The sequence below is a fragment of the Erythrolamprus reginae genome, chromosome 2 (genome assembly GCF_031021105.1).
Source record: "Erythrolamprus reginae isolate rEryReg1 chromosome 2, rEryReg1.hap1, whole genome shotgun sequence".
Taxonomy (NCBI): domain Eukaryota; kingdom Metazoa; phylum Chordata; class Lepidosauria; order Squamata; family Dipsadidae; genus Erythrolamprus; species Erythrolamprus reginae.
In genome coordinates, this window is record NC_091951.1 from 250,226,773 (window position 1) to 250,247,618 (window position 20,846).

The 20,846-nt window shown below is 42.4% G+C and overlaps 1 protein-coding gene across 1 annotated transcript in view; it reads left to right on the forward strand.

The window, feature by feature from the left end:
* Positions 1 to 19,652, forward strand: part of LOC139159550 (atrial natriuretic peptide receptor 1-like) — a 120,635-nt gene extending 100,983 nt beyond the window's left edge. The window contains exons 21-25 of the mRNA XM_070736861.1: positions 6,874 to 7,013; positions 9,343 to 9,495; positions 12,646 to 12,744; positions 14,135 to 14,226; positions 19,518 to 19,652. Coding sequence (XP_070592962.1) covers positions 6,874 to 7,013; positions 9,343 to 9,495; positions 12,646 to 12,744; positions 14,135 to 14,226; positions 19,518 to 19,652 — 619 coding nt within the window. The remainder of the gene's footprint in view (positions 1 to 6,873; positions 7,014 to 9,342; positions 9,496 to 12,645; positions 12,745 to 14,134; positions 14,227 to 19,517) is intronic.
* Positions 19,653 to 20,846: the final 1,194 nt, after the last annotated feature.

The following is a 20,846-nucleotide window of genomic DNA, read 5'->3' on the forward strand; positions in this document are numbered from 1 at the left end:
TTTCCCCCCAGGCCTATACAAGTTATGCATGGTTTATTTGTGTGCATGTTTGGTTTTTAATAAGGGTTTCTTTGTTATTTTAATATTAGATTTGTCATATGCTGTTTTATTATTGTTGTTAGCCGCCCCGAGTCTACAGAGTGGAGTGGCATACAAATCTAATAAATAAATAAATAAATAAATAAAATCATACGTACCTTCTTGTTTTAATTTCAATTCTCGACTGGCAATTTTAAAATGCTAATTAAATTGTTATGGATGGAATTAACTCAAACAACACTTGAGGAACGAAACCAAAACTCAAAATTATCGATCCTCTCGGTGAAACTGCTTAGAGTAGGCAGAACTAGTGCAATACTATATTTGGGGAATCAAAAGTAAAGGCAAAGCAAAGTCTGATAGGCTAAGAATGGATTTCAGCAATTAACTTTGCTTATATAAAAGAACTCAGTTTAATTAGAGTAACCAGAAATGAAATTAGATGATGACACCAGCTTGCCCCTATGAGTTTTAGAATTCTACATATACTCATTAAGAGTAGAAGCAGAATTACATGTACAGACTACAAATGTATATTCATACAGTGCACATAATTGGTGCTGATGAAATCTGAACATATGTGTCTGTGGGTAGCGGCAAAGCAGTTGGAATGGCAGAAATGCTAAAAGCCTCAATTGACTGACTTACTAGGGAATGAAATTGTCAACCAATTAAAATTTCATTTAATTTATCTGCCTTTCATCTACTAATTAAGTATTTATATTGTATGTTATCATATCTCTGTAGAAATGTCATTTTAAGCCAAAAAGTCTGTAAGACTAAGTGAATTTATAAAATAACAAAAATGATTGGGTTTCTTTTTCAATAGAAGAGTGGTACAGTATTTTATTTTATTTACATTAACATGCTGCTGCAATCCAGCAGGCTTCTAACTTACGTGCCCTTCTTCAAACTACAATCCAAAGTAATAACATTAGGAGTTATTAAGAAAGAGATTGAGGCTACTGAGAGCAGAAACACTAAAGCACAACCCAGAAATAATCTGTTTCTTATTTTCTGCTTTAAAAAGTGCTTTGAAACAACAACAGTACACACTGAGTATATATATTGGATATAATATGTCTTAAATTGAATTCCATAATCCTTGATGCTTTCTCTTCCTGTTAGATGCCCTGACATTAACAAATTGTTTCAACTCCTACCCTCAAAACGTCGCTACAGAGCACTGCACACCAAGACAACTAGACACAAGAACAGTTTTTTCCCCGAACGCCATCACTCTATTAAACAAATAATTCCCTCAACACTGTCAGACTTTCAAATAAATCTGCACTTCTATTCTACTAGTTTTTCTCATCATTCCTATCACCCATTTCCTCCCATGTTGACTGTATGGCTGTACAGTGGTACCTCAAGATACGAACCCCTTGTCTTACGAACAACCCGAGATACGAACCCGGGGTTCAGAAAAATTTTGCCTCTTCTTACAAACTTTTTTCGTCTTACGAACGCCAAACCCAAACTTCTGGGTTCGGCGTTAGGGAGGCTGCTGGGAAGCCCCCCGGCTGTTTTAAAAGGTGACAGCCGGGCAGCGGGGCTTCTCGGCGGCCTCCCGAATGCTGAACCCGGAAGTTCGGGTTCTGGAGGCCTCTGAGAAGCCCCGCTGCCCAGCTGTCGTCTCCCCCCAGCACTTCTCCCAGGATAACAGGCAGGGCGAAGCAGCGTGGGGCAAAGGGAGGCTGAAACCGCCGGCGGTTTGTGTTTTGTTTTTTTGAGTTTCTTTGTGTTTTTCGCTGGGGGGGGGAGCAGGAAGACCTTCCTGACTCCCTCCCCCCAGCCAAAAACACAAAGATGGTCTGCAACGGGCGCGGGGCGAGGCAGCAGGTCAGTATCCTGGGCGGGTGAGGAGGCGCGGCCGAGCGGGCCCGGCTCAGGCTCCGGCTAGACCTCCAGCGAGAGGGGGCGGGCAGCAACTGTGGGCGGCGGCGGTGAGGGTGTGTCCGACTCGGGGCTGGTGGCGCCCGACGCAGCAGGCAACATTGGCACGGGAGGCAGGAGAGGACCGGGTGACCGGAGCAGCAGCGGCGCTGCCGTCTCCGCCACGCCTGGCTTGGCTTCCCTGGCTGCCGCAGGCGCTGCGTGCTGCAGCGGCGGAAGGCGGTCGTTTGGCCAGGGAGGCTCGTCCGAAAGGGGCTGGAGCGGCATAGCCGAGCACGCCTTCCACCCTGGGAGTCCTGCCCTTTCATCCCCGCCGGCCAGACAGGCTTTGGGTTTTTGGCTGGGGGGGGAGAAGTAGGACCTTCCTAACTCAAGCAGGCAGCAGCAGACCCCCTTTGGGTTTTCGGCTCGGGGGGAGGGAGTTAGGAAGGTTCTCCTGCCCCCCCAACCATAAACCCAAAGGGGGTCTGCTGCTGCCCGCTTGAGCCATGAGGTATGCTGGGAAGCCCCGCAGCCTGGCTGTCACTTTTTTAAACAGCCGGGAGTTTTCAGAGCAGCCTCCGAGAACCGAGAACCCAAACGCCAAACCCTCCACGCACTTCACCCTGAATGCCTCCTGGCTCATGCGGGCAGCAGCAGACCCCCTTTGGGTTTTTGGCTCGGGGGGAGGGAGTTAGGAAGGTCCTCCTGCCCCCCCCGAGCCGAAAACCCAAAGGGGGTCTGCTGCTGCCCGCGTGAGCCAGGAGGCATTCAGGGCGAAGTGCGTGGAGGGTTTGGCGTTTGGGTTCTCGGTTCTCGGAGGCTGCTGGGAAAACTCCCGGTTGTTTTAAAAAGTGACAGCCGGGCTGTGGAGCTTCCCAGCAAGCCCACGGTCAGTCAGCTGCGGGCGGGAGGAAAGCAAATGCCTCTTTGTTGCACTGCCGCCAGCATGGCCTGGCTGGCAGCGGAAGATGTAACGGAGCCCACGGGGGATTCGCCTTCCTCCCGCCCGCAGCCGACTGACCGTGGGTTCCTTCCCGAGCTCGGAGAGCTTCCTGGCTTTCGTTCTTGTTGCATTCACGAGCTTTCATGCCCAGGAAGCTCTCCGAGCTCGGGAAGGAGCCCACGGTCAGTCGGCTGCGGGCGGGAGGAAAGCGAATGCCTCTCTTTGTTGCGCTGCTGCCAGCATGGCCTGGCTGGCAGCGGAAGATGTAACGGAGGCGTTTTCCTGGAAGGAGTGCCATCCGCCACCAAGTTTTTCGTAATCTGTTTCAATTTTCTTCACTCCCCCCCAACATTCCCTGCCAAGCCCCACCTTGCTTCGCTTGAATGGTCGGAGGACACGACATTCACCGCCTCCCGTGCTTCCTTCGGCTTTGCGATTGGGCAGAGCGGCGTGAGGCGCGTCCATAGGCTTGGCCGGGTCGGCGCAGCACCCCCCCTTCGCCAACCCTTTGGCGGTCACCGGTGGGGTTAGGCTGCCTCGTCACCGATTTCGCTGCCCCCGCCCCGCCAACCCCTCTGCCACCACTTAGGTTAACCTTCCCCGTCAGCCAACATGAGCAGTAAGGAAGGGACCATCATGGCCGGGCGGGGAATGCCACCTTCTTTCTCTTTTTCCCGCCCCTCGCAGCACAGCCCCCCGGGCGGGGAGGAGGAGAGATTCTGGGGAGGGGGAGTCGGTGACCTTCCTAAGTGGCCAAAGACATTCCCAGCCCAGTGGCACTTTTACATTGATCCCTTTCTCTGGCCACTTAGCTCCTCCCTCCTCCTCCCATATTCCGCCGCTCGGCTGTCATTTTGTAGAGAAGCGAGAAGCGGAGGAGGAGCTGGATGCTGGTGGTGGCGGAGAAAGGCAAAGGTGGTGGTGGCGGGTGCCTTTGCTGCAGGCAGGTGCTGCAGGCAGCTCCCCCCAGTTCTCCTGCGGACCTCTTCCACACACATCCGCCGCCTCCAGCCTCCGTGCTGCCGCCCAGCTGTCATCTTGTAAAGAAGCGAGAAGAGGAGGAGCTGGATGCCGCTGGCGGTGGAGGAAGGCGAATGTGGCTGGGGGAAAGGCAGGTGGTCCAGCGCTTCACCTGCCTCCCAGCCAAAAGGCAAAGCCGCGCAGCTCCACAGCCGCCGAAGAACTGCCTCCTGCCTGCCTCCGCTCTTCTGCCGACCACGGGCGATGGGTGGGACAGAGGGGCGGGGTTAAGCCTCCTTCGGTGGCTGTGGAGCTGCGCGGCTTTGCCTTTTGGCTGGGAGGGCAGGCGAAGTGCCGGACCTCCTGCCTTTCCCCCAGCCAAAAACCCAAATGTCTCCACCGCAGGAGGCACCCTCGCCCCCGCCCCTCGCCCATGGCTGGCAGAAGAGCGCTCTTGCCCGGCGGGAGGCAAAGCACTGGGGTGGGAGTTGTCAAGACACCCCCCACCCCAGCGCTTCGTTTCCCATTGGGCAAAAGCGCTCGGGAGGCCATGGGTGAGGGACGGGGAGGATCGGGAGGCTAAGTCTCCTGCAGCGGGTGCTGTGGTGGGGACCTTTGGGTTTGTGGCTGGGGGGGAAGGGGTGGGGGGTGTCAGGCGGGACCTCCTGCCTCCCCCCCAGCCAAAAACTCAAAGCGGCCTCCCAAACCCGAACTTTCGCTGAGAAGCCCCGCCGCCCGGCTGTCATTTTGTAGAGAAGCAAGAAGAGGAGGAGGAGCTGGCGTTCGGGAGGTCGCTGAGAAGCCCCTGGGCTGTTTTAAAAGGTGACAGCCGGGCGGCAGCATTTTTTTGCGGTTTTTTTTTTTGTTGCACAGATTAATTGACTTTACATTGTTTCCTATGGGAAACAATGTTTCGTCTTACGAACCTTTCGTCTTACGAACCTCCCCCTGGAACCAATTAGGTTCGTATCTTGAAGTACCACTGTAATGTGTTGCTTATATCCTAAGATTTTTATTAATATTGCTTCTTCATTGCTTATTTGACCCCTATGACAATCATTAAGTGTTGTACCACATGATTCTTGACAAATGTATATTTTATTTTATGTACACTGAGAGCATATGCATCAAGACAAATTCTTTGTGTGTCCAATTACACTTGGCCAATAAAATTCTATTCTATTCTATTCTATTCTATTCTATTATTAATACCTACTGAAGACCTAACAGTAGGTATATGCTGATGGCATTATGTACAAAGAGTTGGGTTGGCAATATATAAACAAGCTAACAATGAATGTCTGTATGTATTGAAGTACTATAGCTTTAAGAGGTAGTGTTGCAAATTGCCACAAGAGGGGGCCAGAAAGCATGATTCTCTCTCTGCCTGGTCTCTCTCTCTCTCTCTCTGTTCTTTCTGCTGATTCACTGTGACTGATATAGTAAGCTCTGTAATAGTTTGATGTATTTGTAAGCAGTAATGTGTGTCTGATATGTAAGACAAAGACAGGCTAGTAATATTATTATTGTATTGAGAGATATTGACTGATTTGAATGTGTATGACTGGACTGTTTAACTTGACTATGCTATTTCTAAAGTAAACTCGAATTGAACTTTAATGTATCTGTTTTGTATGACTGAATAATTACTCATATCTCCTGGATATCTGCTGGAATCCCACGTTTCCTCTACGCATGTCCTTGATAATTCAAGGGTCGTTCTGCACACTCCTTAACATATGCTGGTTATGCTTTTCTTTACTATTTTGTTTGCCATTAATTTGAATGGAAAATAGCAACCAATTATTATGGGATACTTAGCAGTGGTGGTGAGAGGCAGTTTGATGTAGTGGTGAAGAAGGTTAGAAACTGGGAGACTGTGATTTCTAGTCCTAGCTAAGGCGTGAAGCTAGTTGGGTACCTTGCGCCAGCCTCTCAGCCCTATGAAGCAAGAAATGGCAAAACACTTTTGAAATGTTGCTTGGTGTTCTCTGAGATTGCTTATTTTCTTGTAGACATTATCCTAACTAGATAACATCATTAGTGCTGATGTTACAAAAAAATACTGCAGAGACTAACCTACAAAATCACCAGGAAAATCTATACCAGTTTAGATAAGTGACTGTCTCTAGACTGTTCTTAAAAATATCTAGTGATGGAGTGCCCATGACTTCTGGAGGCAAACTATTCCACTGGTTAATTGTCCTTATTTATTTGTTTGTTTGTTTGTTTATTATTTGATTTTTATGCTGCCCCTCTCCAAGGTGGTTCACAACATATAATAAAACAATACATAACATTTCAGGTTCAATTAATTAAATATATAATCTAAAACTAAAAAGCCTAAAAAACCCAGTTATTCTCATTCAATCAGTTTCTCTCAGTCTATTCATCAGCCAGGAGGCAAGAATCTAAGGGCCCCAGGCTTGGCGACATAAGTGAGTCTTGAGACTGTTACAGAAGGCAAGGAGGTTGGGGGCAATATGGCTCTCCGGGGAGTAGGTTCCAAACCGCCCCCCCCCCAAGAGAAGGCTCTTCTCCTAGGCCCTGCCAACCAGCATTGTCTAATTGATGGGACCTGGAGAAGGCCAACTCTGTGGGACCTAACCAGTCACTGGGATTCATGCGGCAGGAAGCGGTCCCATAGGTATTCTGGTCCGATGCCATGTAGGGCTTTATAGGTCATAATCAACACTTTGAATTGCATCCTTATTATTAGGAAGTTTCTCCTTAATTCCAGGTTGCTTCTCTGATCAGTTTCCAACTATTATTTCTTGCTCTACCCTCTGGTGCTATCATGTCACACCTAATTCTTCCTTTCTTTAGACTTTAGCCAAACCCAAACCCTGCAGCCGTTCTTCATGTGTTTTAGTCTCCACACCTAACTTGAAGGTTTGCAGAGAAAAGTGGTGTTTAATGGTGGTAGAGAAGAAAACAATGTTCTGCAATCAGAATTTGCAATGTAGCGTAAAAATCTCATGTCAATTTCAAAATATTCTGAAATCCTAATGGGACATACCATAACTTACTTGCTTCTTTCTTCTTTCCAGTGACATTGTTGGCTTCACGCAGCTCTCCAGCACCAGTACACCTTACCAGGTTGTGGACTTTTTAAACAAACTCTACACCACTTTTGATGAAATCATAGATAATTATGATGTCTACAAAGTAGAAACTATAGGAGATGCCTGTGAGTTATGCATACATACATACATACATATCTAGCTGCCATAGCATAATGTTAGGATAGGATTTGATATCTGGATTTCTAACAACAAATGCCTTATACACTCCGACTTCATTAGCCAGAACAGGACTGTACATAAAGGTCACAAAGGGAGTCTGCATTTCTGGTAAAATCTGCTTGAGGAAGTGACTGGCCATAAAATGGTTCAAGGCAGCTCTCCTTGAATAACAAGAATGTGTCAACAGGAAAAGAACTGTGTGATCAAAAGACGCAATTTACATTTCCTGGGATGAACAGGACAAAGGCTGTGATAAAAGACCTTGCTTTTTGGTAAACAGGAGATAGCTGTATTAACAACAAAAGGTCCCAGGAAATTGGCCATGAGAGACATTTGTTCAGTAGAAACTAGTTACGTGCCATATGTAGATAGGAAGGACTTGGAAGTTGTGTCATATCTTAGAGTTACGTTATTGGATGTTTATATATCACTTGACATGTACGTATAATCTTGCCTAATTTGCATATTCCCCCAATAAAAGGGCGTGCACAGCTCAATACTGTGTCATTTCACCCAGAGAGAAATGTGTTCAAGTTTTCTTTCTAGCATTCGTGTTCGTGAGTGACCCCCCATGGCTGGGGTTGCTCTAAGTCCCTTTCAAGACATTGTTCCCCTCAGGGACTTTGCAGCACCCACATACATACATACATACATACATACATACATACATACATACATACATAAATACATACATTTCCCCCAAAAACTATCTTTAGTTCTAAACCTTACCTACCTTACATTAGGTAACAGAAGCCAATAACTTTAGGTAATAAAATTAAAGGACAGGAAATTGCAACTACTATATTAACATTAACTCATGATGCATTAAAAAGGAAATGACGATCCTTTAGATTTGAAAAAAGGTGATGATTGAAGGAATTTGGAGTAATTTTTATTATATGCACAATGGTAAGGTGAATGAGTTGTAGTTTTCAGTTGTTCTCGCAGCCATGTGGAGGTTACATTTTCCAATAGAGCATCCTCAGGATGGATTGTTCCTGCAGAGAATTCAGGGATTTCTTCAGATTATTTTGCATCTGGGCTTAACTAAAAGCCAGAGGATTTTAGGATTAAGACAGCTGTCATATGGATGGTTTACAGCCATTAAAATGAATGGGTCAATCAATGCTAGGCGTGGGAGAATGGATTAAGAGTGACATGCATAATCACACAAGTCTCTAGAAGCAGAACATTGGTATATGTCATGAAGCTAATGTCTTTCTGTTATGATGAATTGCAATTTACTCATTTATGTTATGAATTAACATAAATCCCAGCAATTTAACTGAATCAACTTAAAGGATAACTATGGAGTTAGGGACAGTTGTATTTCAAATTGACTCAGTGAAATTGCTGGGATTATGCTAATAAAGACTAACTTAATTACCATTATTATAAACTGGATCCAACTAATGAATGCAAAGAAAGTACTTTGAATGTTTACAATGCATTTCACGTGCCATCATTCTGGTTCAGATACTGAAAATACACATCAAAACTGGCTTTGCCTTTTACACAGTTTATGAAGCCCTTTTGTCTATTTTTGGATATTTCAGAATTATTTGGGTCATAAAACAGCTTGATATTGGTATTTTAATAAATCATTTTAATGTAATGAGCGATTGGTAGATTTGAGATGCAACTATTTAAAATATTAATACAGTGCAAGATGAGATAGATACATTTAGCCATGTTAGTGTTTAGTTAAAGAACCTTTGTGTTTGGCTAACTCTATAGGAGGTGACAACTTCTTAACAATGGCTGCTCTAATTCAGTAATCTGAAGATTTCGCTTTCTTGGTGTACGAAATGTTTTGTGCATGAGCATGTGCAAATCTGGTATGTTTTTCTGAAGGTTTTAGGGCAGTATTTTAGGATTACTTTTCAAACTTTAAATACTTAAAAATCTGTCCATTTCCATTCCGGATTTCCTTCTTTTCACAATTAATGTTTGATCATGCAAAAATTGTTATATTTTATATTTATAAATTAGTATAAATTGCCCAGGAACTTTTTTCTCTTAAATTCAAAGCTCTTCTCAAACAAAAAGTTTCTCTTTTTTTTGTATAAAACTTTCAGAAATGTTTTTAGAAATAAATGCTTTAGTTTTGCTATTGATTTTTTGATAGAGACTATGAGAATGCTATTTAGTGCTGCCTGATGCTACGGACCGTTGTAAGCATTGGGTTTCATTTATATGTATGTGTGAAATTGCAACAGTGATATGAATGTAAATTATGATTTACCCCTTTTATGTACTTATTGTCATTTTCAGATATGGTAGTATCAGGAGTGCCAAGAGAGAATGGGATTAATCATGCCAGTGAAATTGCAAGCATGGCTCTGGAGCTTCTTTTGGTGTGCAAAACATTTAAGATTCCACACAAGCCAGAGACCCAGCTTAAAATCCGAGCAGGAATCCACTCAGGTATCACTGGTCTGTAAGGAAAAAGCCTCAGAAATGAAAGTAGCTTAATTTCCACAGAATTGGGTCGCTAATAAAGGAAAATTAAGTCCTGAGTATTAATTGGCTCCAGTTTCCAAGATAACAGCTTCAGGTCAAAATTCCATCAAAATAATTCAAAAATTACAAGAGGGATGTGTGACTATGTTTTATAACATTTCTGCAAAATGTGATAGAGCAATGAGAATGGTGCCACACCAATCATCATAAATTTATCTTTTTATTGATACCAATAACCCAACTTTCCATTCATTTATTGGTTTTTCATGTAACATGTTCATGCTTTTTGCATGAAAAACTGACAAGTTTAAGTTTAAATTTAATTGGATTTATATGCCACCCCTCTCCAAGGACTCAGGGCGGCTCACAGCACATAATAAAACAGTAGAAAAATAATCCAATTAATAACATAAACAATTGTTAAAAAATTCTAATTTTAAAACTTCAATTAACAATCCATACAACAGTCATACTAGGAAACAAGCTCTAACATCAGATTAAACATCAAGGTTCCAACTTTATTCGATATCTAAACAGCACTTTTTGGCTTTCTCTTGTAAACTACAGTAGAATAATCCCTGGGGAGAGTTCAGCAGTAATCAGCAAGCATCGACGGACTCCATTTGCTTCGGTATGCTGTGATATCCTGGTGGAATCTCTCCCCATGCTCCTCACTCACTGTCCCACAGTTCAAAGGGAAATACAGTGTTCCCTCAATTTCCGCGGGTGATACGTTCCGAGACCGCCTGCGAAAGTTGAATTTCCACGAAGTAGAGATGTGGAAGTAAATACACCATTTTTGGCTATGGACAGTATCACAAGCCATCCCTTAACACTTTAAACCCCTAAATTACCATTTCCCATTCCCTTAACAACCATTTACTCACCATTATTACTGGTACTCACCATTGAATAGTGATCCTGATATTTATAAACATAATTATTTATTAACAATAATTATTTTTTTTGTTATTTATTTGCAAAAATTATTAGTTTGGCGATGACGTATTATGTCATCGGATGGAAAAAAACCGTGGTATAGGAAAAAAGCTGCGAAGTATTTTTTAATTAATATTTTTTGAAAAACCATGGTATAGGCTATTCGCGAAGTTTGAACCCGCGAAAATCGAGGGAACACTGTAGTCTAAATGCGAGTGTCAGAAGTGAATTTTCAATGACATGACTGAGAAAAGCAAATTTTCCATAGGTTTTTCATAGTTATTTGACTTGCTGTTTTCAAAGTGAAGATAAATTTATACACTTTCATGTGGTACCATTTTCATTGTTCTAGTGTACTTTGTCGAGATGCTACGAGGCATCACAATCATTAGACACTTCCCTCACTTGTAGGTAAATATACTCGCCTATGTATAAATCTTTATTGTGAATTATCTTGAAAACTTTAGCCAACCAGCACCTTTATCATCTCTTTTCTAATTCATCTAACAAAAATATGTAGAATTAACAAATTTTATCATGGAGGTCGATAATTTCCCAAAATTTGTAGACCAGTGTATTAGGCTGTTCACCTCCGTGACTAATCCTGGTAATGAATGTTGGATTGGTGAAATAGGGGTAATGGAAGCACTAGCCATGTCACTTCTCTAGTCACAAAATGCCAGCAGATTGGTTGGCTTCATTCATTCATAATGGGGAAGAAGTGGCAATGGGAACTAGTAGTATAATCCTTAGAATTGACACAAAGTCATTAGTAGGAAGTAAATGATCATCATGTTACATGTTCTTAAATGTTTTAGTTTAGCACAGAGATGACGAACCTATGGCATGCATGCCGTAAGTGCTATGGGGAGCCATATTGGTGGGCACACAAGCTCAGGTCTGATGTGCAGGCGCATGCCAGCGAGCTGATTTTCAGTCTGTTTCCCGCCTCCAGAAGGGGTAGGGAAGGTCTGTTTTTTGCTCTCCCCAAGCTCCAGAGCTTTTCTAGGACTCTGGAGAGGGTGAAAATGACTCCCCCTGGAGGCCCTCCAGAGACCGGAAATTGCCTGTTTGTCAACTTCCAGAAGTTGGGAAGTGGGCCATTTCTGGCCTCTGGGGAGCCTCGGGGGGGGAGGCTGTTTTCACCCTCCCCAGGCTCCTAGAAAGGTTCTGAAGCCTGGGGAGAACCAAAAACATGAGTGCTATTGCTTGCACATGTGCATGAGTGGGGACGCATGGAATTATGGGTGTGGGCATGTGTGTGACCCACCCTTGCACTTTTCCCCCTTTTGGCACACAAACCAAAAAAATGTTCGCCATCACTGGTCAATCATTTGAACTGTTCATTGAATTACCCTCACTTGACCCACACTGATGAATAGTTTCAGTAACTCTGGTGCTTAAATTTAGACTACTTGTAACCAACCAATTAACATGACTGCAAGCAACTTCTTAGATTGCATCCTGAATTATTGCACTAGTGGGGTACCATCTATCTTTTCTTTCCAAGTGCAGCTGTTATCAGCTAAGCATCTGCTTTCTTCTTAGAACGATGTCATTCTGGCCATTGCTTGTTATCCTGCTTTTCTCTGCCATCTTGCTCCCTGTTCTTTGGAATAGAATAGAATAGAATAGAATTTTTATTGGCCAAGTGTGATTGGACACACAAGGAATTTGTCTTGGTGCATATGCTCTCAGCGTACATAAAATAAAATATACATTTGTCAAGAATCATGTGGTACAACACTTAATGATTGTCATAGGGGTCAAATAAACAATGAAGAAGCAATATTAATAAAAATCTTAGGATATAAGCAACAAGTTACAGTCATACAGTCAACATGGGAGGAAATGGGTGAAAGGAATGATGAGAAAAACTAGTAGAATAGAAGTGCAGATTTAGTAGAAAGTCTGACAGTGTTGAGGGAATTATTTGTTTAGTAGAGTGATGGTGTTCGGGAAAAAACTGTTCTTGTGTCTAGTTGTCTTGGTGCGCAGTGCTCTGTAGTGACGTTTTGAGGGTAGGAGTTGAAACAATTTGTGTCCAGGATGTGAGGGTTCTCTTTGATGCAATTACTCCTCATATAGGTAGCCTATATGCCTATTTTTTTCCATTGTGATAAACAGTAATGGAGGCGTAAGAGCTAAAGGAATCTTTCTACTTGTCTTCTTTAGGTCCAGTTGTGGCAGGAATCGTTGGAACCAAAATGCCTCGGTATTGTCTATTTGGGGACACAGTCAACACAGCCTCCAGAATGGAATCTACCAGTGAAGGTGATGTGCAATATTTAACAGTACAACCAAGCAGTGAGCTATGACTGAGCTATGCTTTCTTTCCTGACTTAGTCTGGCAAAATTAGTATTTTTCAGGTCTTTTTGGCTAAGGAATTGTGGGTGGCAGGGCACAGAGGATGAGGCATTCCTGTATGGTGCCTACCTCCTTGAACATTATCCCTCAGAGTTTAGGTTGGCCCTGATCCTGCTGGTCTTCCATATGTCCTTAGAGACTTGGCCCTGGTTCTGGTTTTATGTGTTTTCTCCTGGCTATGTGGATGATGGCTAATGATCTTGGCAGCTGTGTTTTCCAGTTTAAATTGTTATTATGGCCTTTCTCAGGTAATTTGTGTTGCCTGAAAATTTAAAAAGTAGTCCCTTTTCACCTTTTAGTCCAAGTGATTAATAAAAATGTAGAATACAGCGGTGTGGCCAGAACCAAACACCACATGCCCAGCTTGCTTCCTTTGATTTCATTTGAACCACTGATAAATATTTTTAATTTTGCGTTTTAAGATGGTTGTAGATCTACAATATAGACATGCTATCCAATCAGTAGTAACTACGGTAGTTGCTAATCAAAAAATTATGTGGTACTTACCAAGTGATTTCCTAGATATCTTATGTCACAAAGTTTTCCTATAAATGCCCTTTCAAATGAATGTGTTACCATTCTCTTGTTTGGTTAGAGCAGTGATGGCAGACCTATGGCATGGGTGCCGCAGGTGGCACACGGAGCCATATCTGCTGGCATGGAAGCCGTTGCCCTAGCTCAGCTCCAACATGCATGTGTGTGCTAGCCAGCTCATTTTTGCCCCCCCATGGAGGCTCTGGAAGGGTGTATTTGGCTTCCAGAGAGCCTCCAGGGGAATGGGGGCGTTTTTACCCTCCCCTGGCTCCAGGGAAGCTTTGGAGCCTGGAGAGGGTGAAACATGAGCCTGCAGGACCCACCTGAAGTAGGGAAACAGGCCATTTCCAGCCTCCAAAGGGCCTCCAGGGGGTGGGGAAAGCTCCCCAGGCATTGAATTATGGGTGTGGGCACTCGTGCATACACCATAGTGCATGTGCCTGTGGCACCCGAGGAAAAAAAGTTTCGCCATCACTAGATTAGACCATGAAATTTAAGTTATTAGTGCTTCTTCTTAATCTAATTTAGCAACTTGAAATGAAGAATATTAAGCTTTTCCTTCTTAATTTTCACAAAAGGATTAATTGCCTTTGTTGATAGTCAAATGTGTATTCCAAGATGCTTTCAAATTAAACTGAAAGTTAGGATAATAGTAGAAGCATGAGCTATTTTAAGAGCCTGGATACCTATTGTTCCTTATTTTTGAAAATGGATTTTCAACTATGAAAACAATGGCAACACCGCTTCTCATTTTCCCTTTAGCTCTCAAAATACAGTGCAGTTCAAGCACATACCAGCTGCTGCAACAGATTGGAGAGTATGTATTGGTGTGCCGGGGGAATTTGCAAATCAAGGTAAATATGTTCAAGCTTTCTCCAAATGGGAAATGAATGGTCATTCTTTAACAGATTTTGTTTTAACTCTCCTGGCCATATTTGAAATATGAATTGCATTTATGTTTGAATTGCTTCTTGGGCCAATTTGCATTTAATGTCTACCCCCAGGGACCCTGGGTATTGCAGTTTGGTCAAAGTATTGAAAGATATTATCACTCTAGAGCCTCATTTGTGCTGAGGTTCTCCAGAAGTTATTTTTAACCTCAATCTATAAGCCTGGGAGAAGTAGCTATAAAATACGGTTACAGAAAATTGTATCATCACCAAGTAGGAGAGCTTCAACAAAATCCACTTTCATTTAACATGTCAAAAGTGCCAAAGACAAAGGTATCTCTCTTACCCACCCAATTTATTTCAATGCAACAATTATTATTTTTTTAAAGGCTCAGCCTGTACATTCTTGATTAGGAAGACTCCTAGAATCTCTTCCTTGGCCTTAACTGGACTTGAAGGCACACTCACTTGAGATTGCTTCTTTCCTGCTTTGTATGTGATTTCATATGATCACATATGTTTGTATATATACAAACTGAATAAACAAAATATCACAGTCAACCCCCACTCAGTTAAAGACCTTGGAATACTAATATCAAACGACCTAAGTGCCAAAGCCAACTGCAACAACATTGCCAAAAAGGCTTCCAGAATTGTTAACCTGATCCTATGCAGCTTCTGGTCCAGCAATCTCACACTACTCACCAGAGCCTACAAAACATTTGCCAGGCCCATCCTTGAATACAGTTCATTTGTCTGGAAGCCACACCACATCTCGGACATCAACACCCTAGAAAACGTCCAAAGATACTTCACCAGAAGAGCCCTTCACTCCTCCACTCGAAACGGAATGCCCTACGAAAACAGACTTTCAATCCTAGGCCTAGAAAGCTTAGAACTACGATGCCTAAAACACGATCTAAGTATTGCCCACAAAATGATATGCTGTAACGTCCTGCCTGTCAATGACTACTTCAGCTTCAACCGCAACAACACAAGAGCACGCAACAAATTCAAACTCAATATTAATTGCTCCAAGCTCGACTGTAAAAAATATGACTTTAGCAACCGAATTGTCGAAGCGTGGAACTCATTACCTGACTCAGTAGTGTCAACCCCTAACCCCCAACATTTCTCCCTTAGACTATCCACGATTGACCTCGCCAGGTTCCTAAGAGGTCAGTAAGGGGCATACATAAGTACACTAGCCTGCCTTTCGTCCCCTGTCCAATTTGTCTCCCCTTATCCCATATGTTATATATTTTTCCTCCCTTTCATATATCTTCTCCTCCATTTTCATATCTTTTCCTTGTATGTAATACTTCATGCTCATTCCCCTCGATGTGTTTTGTGTATTGGACAAATAAATAAAAAAATAGATAGATAGATAGATAGATAGATAGATAGATAGATAGATAGATAGATAGATAGATAGATAGATAGATAAATAAAATGTGATTTCAAGTCAGTTTTGACTCCTGGTGACTGCCAGCACTAGCCTCAGCAGATTTTTGGCAAGGTTTTTTGAAGTGGTTTGCCATTGCCTGCCTTCCTAGGGCTGAGAGAAATTGCCAAAAATAAAAACTAAAATAAACAAAGTCATCCAGTTGGCTTCATGCCCAAGATAGAACTAGATTTGAAACTCTCTCCATTTCTTCAAGAAGCAATGAGTGGAAACTAATGAAGGAGAGGAGCAATTTAGAACTAAGGAGAAGTTTCCTGACAGAATAATTAATCAGTGGAACAGCTTGCCTCCAGAAGTTGTGAATGCTCCAACACTGGAAGTTTTTAAAAAGATGTTGAATAGCCATTTGTTTGAAGTAGTGTAGGGTTTCCTGCACGAGCAGGGGGTTGGACTAGAAGACCTCTAAGGTCCCTTCCAACTCTGTTGTTGTCGTTGTCATTGTCATCATCATCATCATTAAATTCCCAAAGCTGGCTGAGGAATTCTGGGAGTTAAAGTCCACAAGTCTTAAAGTTGCCAAGGTTGGAAACCCCTGCCTTAAATTACTACATAGTATTATTCTATGGCTCTTTATTTTTATTTCCAGCTTTCAGCAGCCCTATCAGAGAAAATAGAAAAAAATAGCTGGAAGGCAGATACCAGGAGAGACTCTTTTAATTTCCTGAACGCATTAACTGGGTTTAGATGGTGGCTCTTTCTTTGTCCCTATTCAATTCCTTGAGTTTGTTTCCTTCAGCATGTTCACTGCCTAGATTCCTGCTAACTCCTGCCTGTCTGGTTAATATCTTCTTTTGTTCCAATTTTCTCCCTAACAAAGGCGTAACTCGCTTACAAGCATCGCCTTTTGTCAGGGGGCAGGGCATTTATTAAGAATAAATAAACACTGTATATCAGAGGTGCTGCATTCATTAACTGGATCCAGCGAAGCACTAAAGAATATGTGCCATGCAAAACCTGCATATGGCTTGTTGGTTTCCTTGCAAGTTGTTAGAATTAAGATTTGAACAACTTTCTGTGATGACCCAGGCACGGCACAGAGGCAACACAGTCAGCTGACAGTTCAAACCGGCCCTTTATTGCTCAAAATGTTCCCCAAACGCTCCCATGTTTCTGGCAGATCCCAGATCAAAGTGATGACACACACATATACACACCTCCAGCAGCCTCTGGCTGCAAGTAGTCCAGCATAACGCTGTGAGTACAATGGCTGCAAATAAGAAATCCAGCACAGCAAGGGAATAAGTCAATTAGTCCAGGAAGCAAAGCAACCAGTCAATTAATCCAGGAAGCAAAGGAAAGAAGGAAGAAGTCCAGGAAACGTCCAACGTCGGTAACGACACACAACACTCTATGAATTCAGTGCTTATCCTGAACAAATATCCCTCTCCACAGCTTCTCCTTAAGGCTCAGTCCCCAGGTGGGCCTTGTGGAGAGGGGTGGAGCGCTCTCCTCTCAAGTAGTCAGGTCAGCCTGCGCTGGTCCTACCTTCTCTCCACTCTCCCTGGTCAAGGATCAGGGGTGGTAGTCATAGTTCCCTCTAAGCTGAGCAGTGAGCAATGGCTCACTTAAAAATCATCATCAACTCAGAGTTTTTCAAACCTGCCCAAAAGCCGAGAGGGAAAGAGTGCCGTCCAGTCCCGAAGGGACTGCCACTCAGACACTATACTTTTCCGCCCCCCAAAAAAAAAAATTAGAGGGAACACTGGTGGTAGTCCTTGCTGATCACCTGACTCTCATGTTCACTGCTTCGCCTCTCTTGGTCATCCAGTCCAGGGAAGGTCTGCCATCTTCAGTGCTACTGGTATGCCCCCTGCAGCCATTGCGGGTGTGCGCGTGCTCAGCAGGTGCTCACATGCCCATTGGCATGAGATTTTGCTTCTGCGCATGCACAGCAAATGAAATTTCATGTGAAGATGCTCCCGCAAGCAAGATTTTGGTGATTTTTGCCGGTATTTTTGCTTTTGTGCATGCGCAGAAGCAAAAAATTGGGAAAAATCACCAAATCTCATTCACACGAGTGTCTTCACACAAGATTTTGTTTGCTGAAGCAAAATCTCACATGGGTGTGTGTGGGCACGCATCAGGGGTGCACAGCAGGCATCCCGAAAATTGCTACCAAAACAAAGCACCTTACCGTTCTGGTAGCAAGCCATCACTGATCCTGTCCCTGTTACTCCTTGCCTACAAGCGATCCCAATCCTGAAAGGCCCTGGGCTGACTCGGCCTTCTCTTCCCCATATTCTTCCGAAGCCAATGAAACCGCCCCCTTGATCTCCCTCAGCTCCAGTTCCGGCTCATCTGCCTCTGCAGATTCAGCTCCGATGGCAGCATGACAATTTATTCATTCATTTATTTATTTGTTTGTTTGTTTGTTTGTTTGTTTGTTTTCTTACTTACTTACTTACTTACTTACTTACTTACTTACTTACTTACTTACTTACTTACTTATTTATTTATTTGGTTAGTTAGTTAGTTAGTTAGTTAGTTAGTTAGTTAGTTAGTTAGTTAGTTAGTTATTTTGTCCCATACACAATGAGGGTTTTAGTGGGTATATATCTATATACACATAGTAAAATACATGATGAAGGTTATAGAGGAGATACTCATAGTAAAATATATCTAAGAAATAATAGAAAAGAAGATAAAGTAATATAACATATCAATGAAAGAATAGAAGAAGAGATATAGGAATAGAAGAAAGGTATAGGAGATATAGGAGAACAATAGGAAAGGGGATGGAAGGCACTCTAGTGCACTTGCACTTGCCCCTTACTGACCTCTTAGGAATCTGGATAGGTCAACCGTAGATAATCTAAGGGTAAAGTGTTGGGGATTTGGGGATGACACTATGGAGTCATTCTACTTGTTGGTGACCAGTGATTTGATTGACAAATTTGATTGAGCATCTTCAGTAAATATATCAGTTATTTAGTTAGTAACTAACAGCGTCAAGACAACCCAGGTTGTTTACTCCCGTGTATCTGACTTAAAATTCCTGGACAAGTTCTGAAACTAGTTTTCTAATTTGGATAAAAAGAAATTAACTAATTCTAAGAGAGCGGGTGTTAGAATTTCATTTTTTAATGTGTGCCAGTATGTTCACAGAAAAAAAGTGACAATAAAACTTATATTTTTGTTAAACACAAACTGGAAAGGGAGGAATTTATATTGGACATGGACAAAAAGTCTGGTTCATGTTTTTTTAATATCCTATCTTTATTATTTTTATAAATAATATACAACTCAAGACAGCACAAACACACATAATGCTACATCCTCCTTCTATTTTTCCACAACAGTCCTGTGAGGTGAATTGGCTGAGAGAGAGAGGGAGTAACTGGTTCAAAGCCACCCATTTGGCTTATAAAGCCAAGAGAGAGAAAGCAGATTTTTGAAATGTCTTTCCACCCTCACCCCTCTTATTTCAGAATCACATCTAAGCCACTTCTGAAAATTATTTCAATCCTCAAAGGAGAATAGGAAATAATGTTTCATTTCAAATTAACTTAAGACTCATCTGAATTTTAGGTTCGCAGAAAATAAAATTACTTCATACCCTCCTTGTAACCTTTACTTGCAGCTCTGTTAATTAAAATGCATGTTTGAGTTGATTAATGTCCATAGTAATGCTTGCTGCCTGTAACGCTATTCAAACTTAATTTTAAAAAGCAGTAGGCTAAGTCTGCTTCTCTGTTTACACTTTAATGTGTAAAGAAAATGCTCTCAGAAACAAAGTATGGCTATTGATTCTACTGAAATGGTCCATTATTATGTCTTTTTTTTATTTTAGGGAAAAGGCGATATGGTAACATATTGGCTGGAAGGGAAAAAGTTTGGAATAATTCAGAAGAAGGGATTAAGCCCATCTGCAACCTCGGAAGCTATTAACCAGAGTGGTTTTGGTATCATTCCTGGTGTTGTATAGAATGGTCCATTTTCAAATCCATTCCAAAAGAATGGACAGCTGATCTCTCTAGCTTTTTAGGAAATTATAAGCAGGAAAAATCTGAGTTATCTCAAGCTTCTTGTTTTTTTAAACAAACCACACAACCAATACAATTCTCAGCTCAAAGATTAACCCAAGTAGTTTCTGTGAAGATTCGAGTGTTATACCAAGCTATGGTTTGTTTTTTTAAGAGTTTTTAACAGTTTGATACATCTGCTTGTTTATAGCTAGACTGTTATTTTCTAGCAAGACCTGAGGATATATATCATTTTCATTCTAACAGAAGTTGTGGTTTAGCAAAAGTTGTGAGTGGAGTCCTTGTAATTTGTGGCCACACTTTGCAGCTTGGATTAGGCCACTAGTTCTTGTTCAACAAAACATGGTTAAAATGAACCCTGGTTTAGCACAATGTATAGTCTTATTCCAGTTCACATTCAATCCCAGGTTTGCTGTCATTATTACTGAAATATAATTGTTCGCAAATTTTACTGCTGCCTATGATGAGCTATCAGAAATCATACAACCATGAAAGTCAAGAGTAGGTTTCTGTCAACATCCAGCTTGAGTACCAAATAAAATCCCGGATCATTTCATTTCTGAAAAGCTTACGGTTTATTTAATACATTGCATGGTAATGGCATGATAAAACGAACTCTGACATTCTCAGGCATCAGTTCACAGTATTAAACAATGATTTTCCCAGCCAATCCGCCAGGCTTCCTCACAGACCATGTAAACGAGTTCTCTTTGTTATGAGGACCATCTGCCTTCTTCTTCACACCTGTTAAGATGTCCTTGAAAAGTTTCCAGACTTTCACAAAGTTCAGTGGAACTGTAGAAGTTTTGTTTCTTTCTTTATTTGATTTTTTTATGCCGCCCTTATCCTTAGATTCAGGGCGGCTTACAACATGTTAGCAATAGTACTTGCCCCCACAATCCGGGGCATTTTCCCCTTACCCATGGGTGAAATACTCCCAGTTCACTTGTGCCTGTCAGTCGTTGGAGAGCCAGTCGCGAAGGGAGCACAAGGCTCCGCCCACCCAACCAGATGCTGCCATTTGGGTACTTTTACCCTCTGCGCATGCACAGAACACTGTGCATGTGCAGAGGATAAAAGAACCCAAATGGCAGCATCCAGGTGAGTGGGCAAAACCTCGCTCTCCCTTCACAACC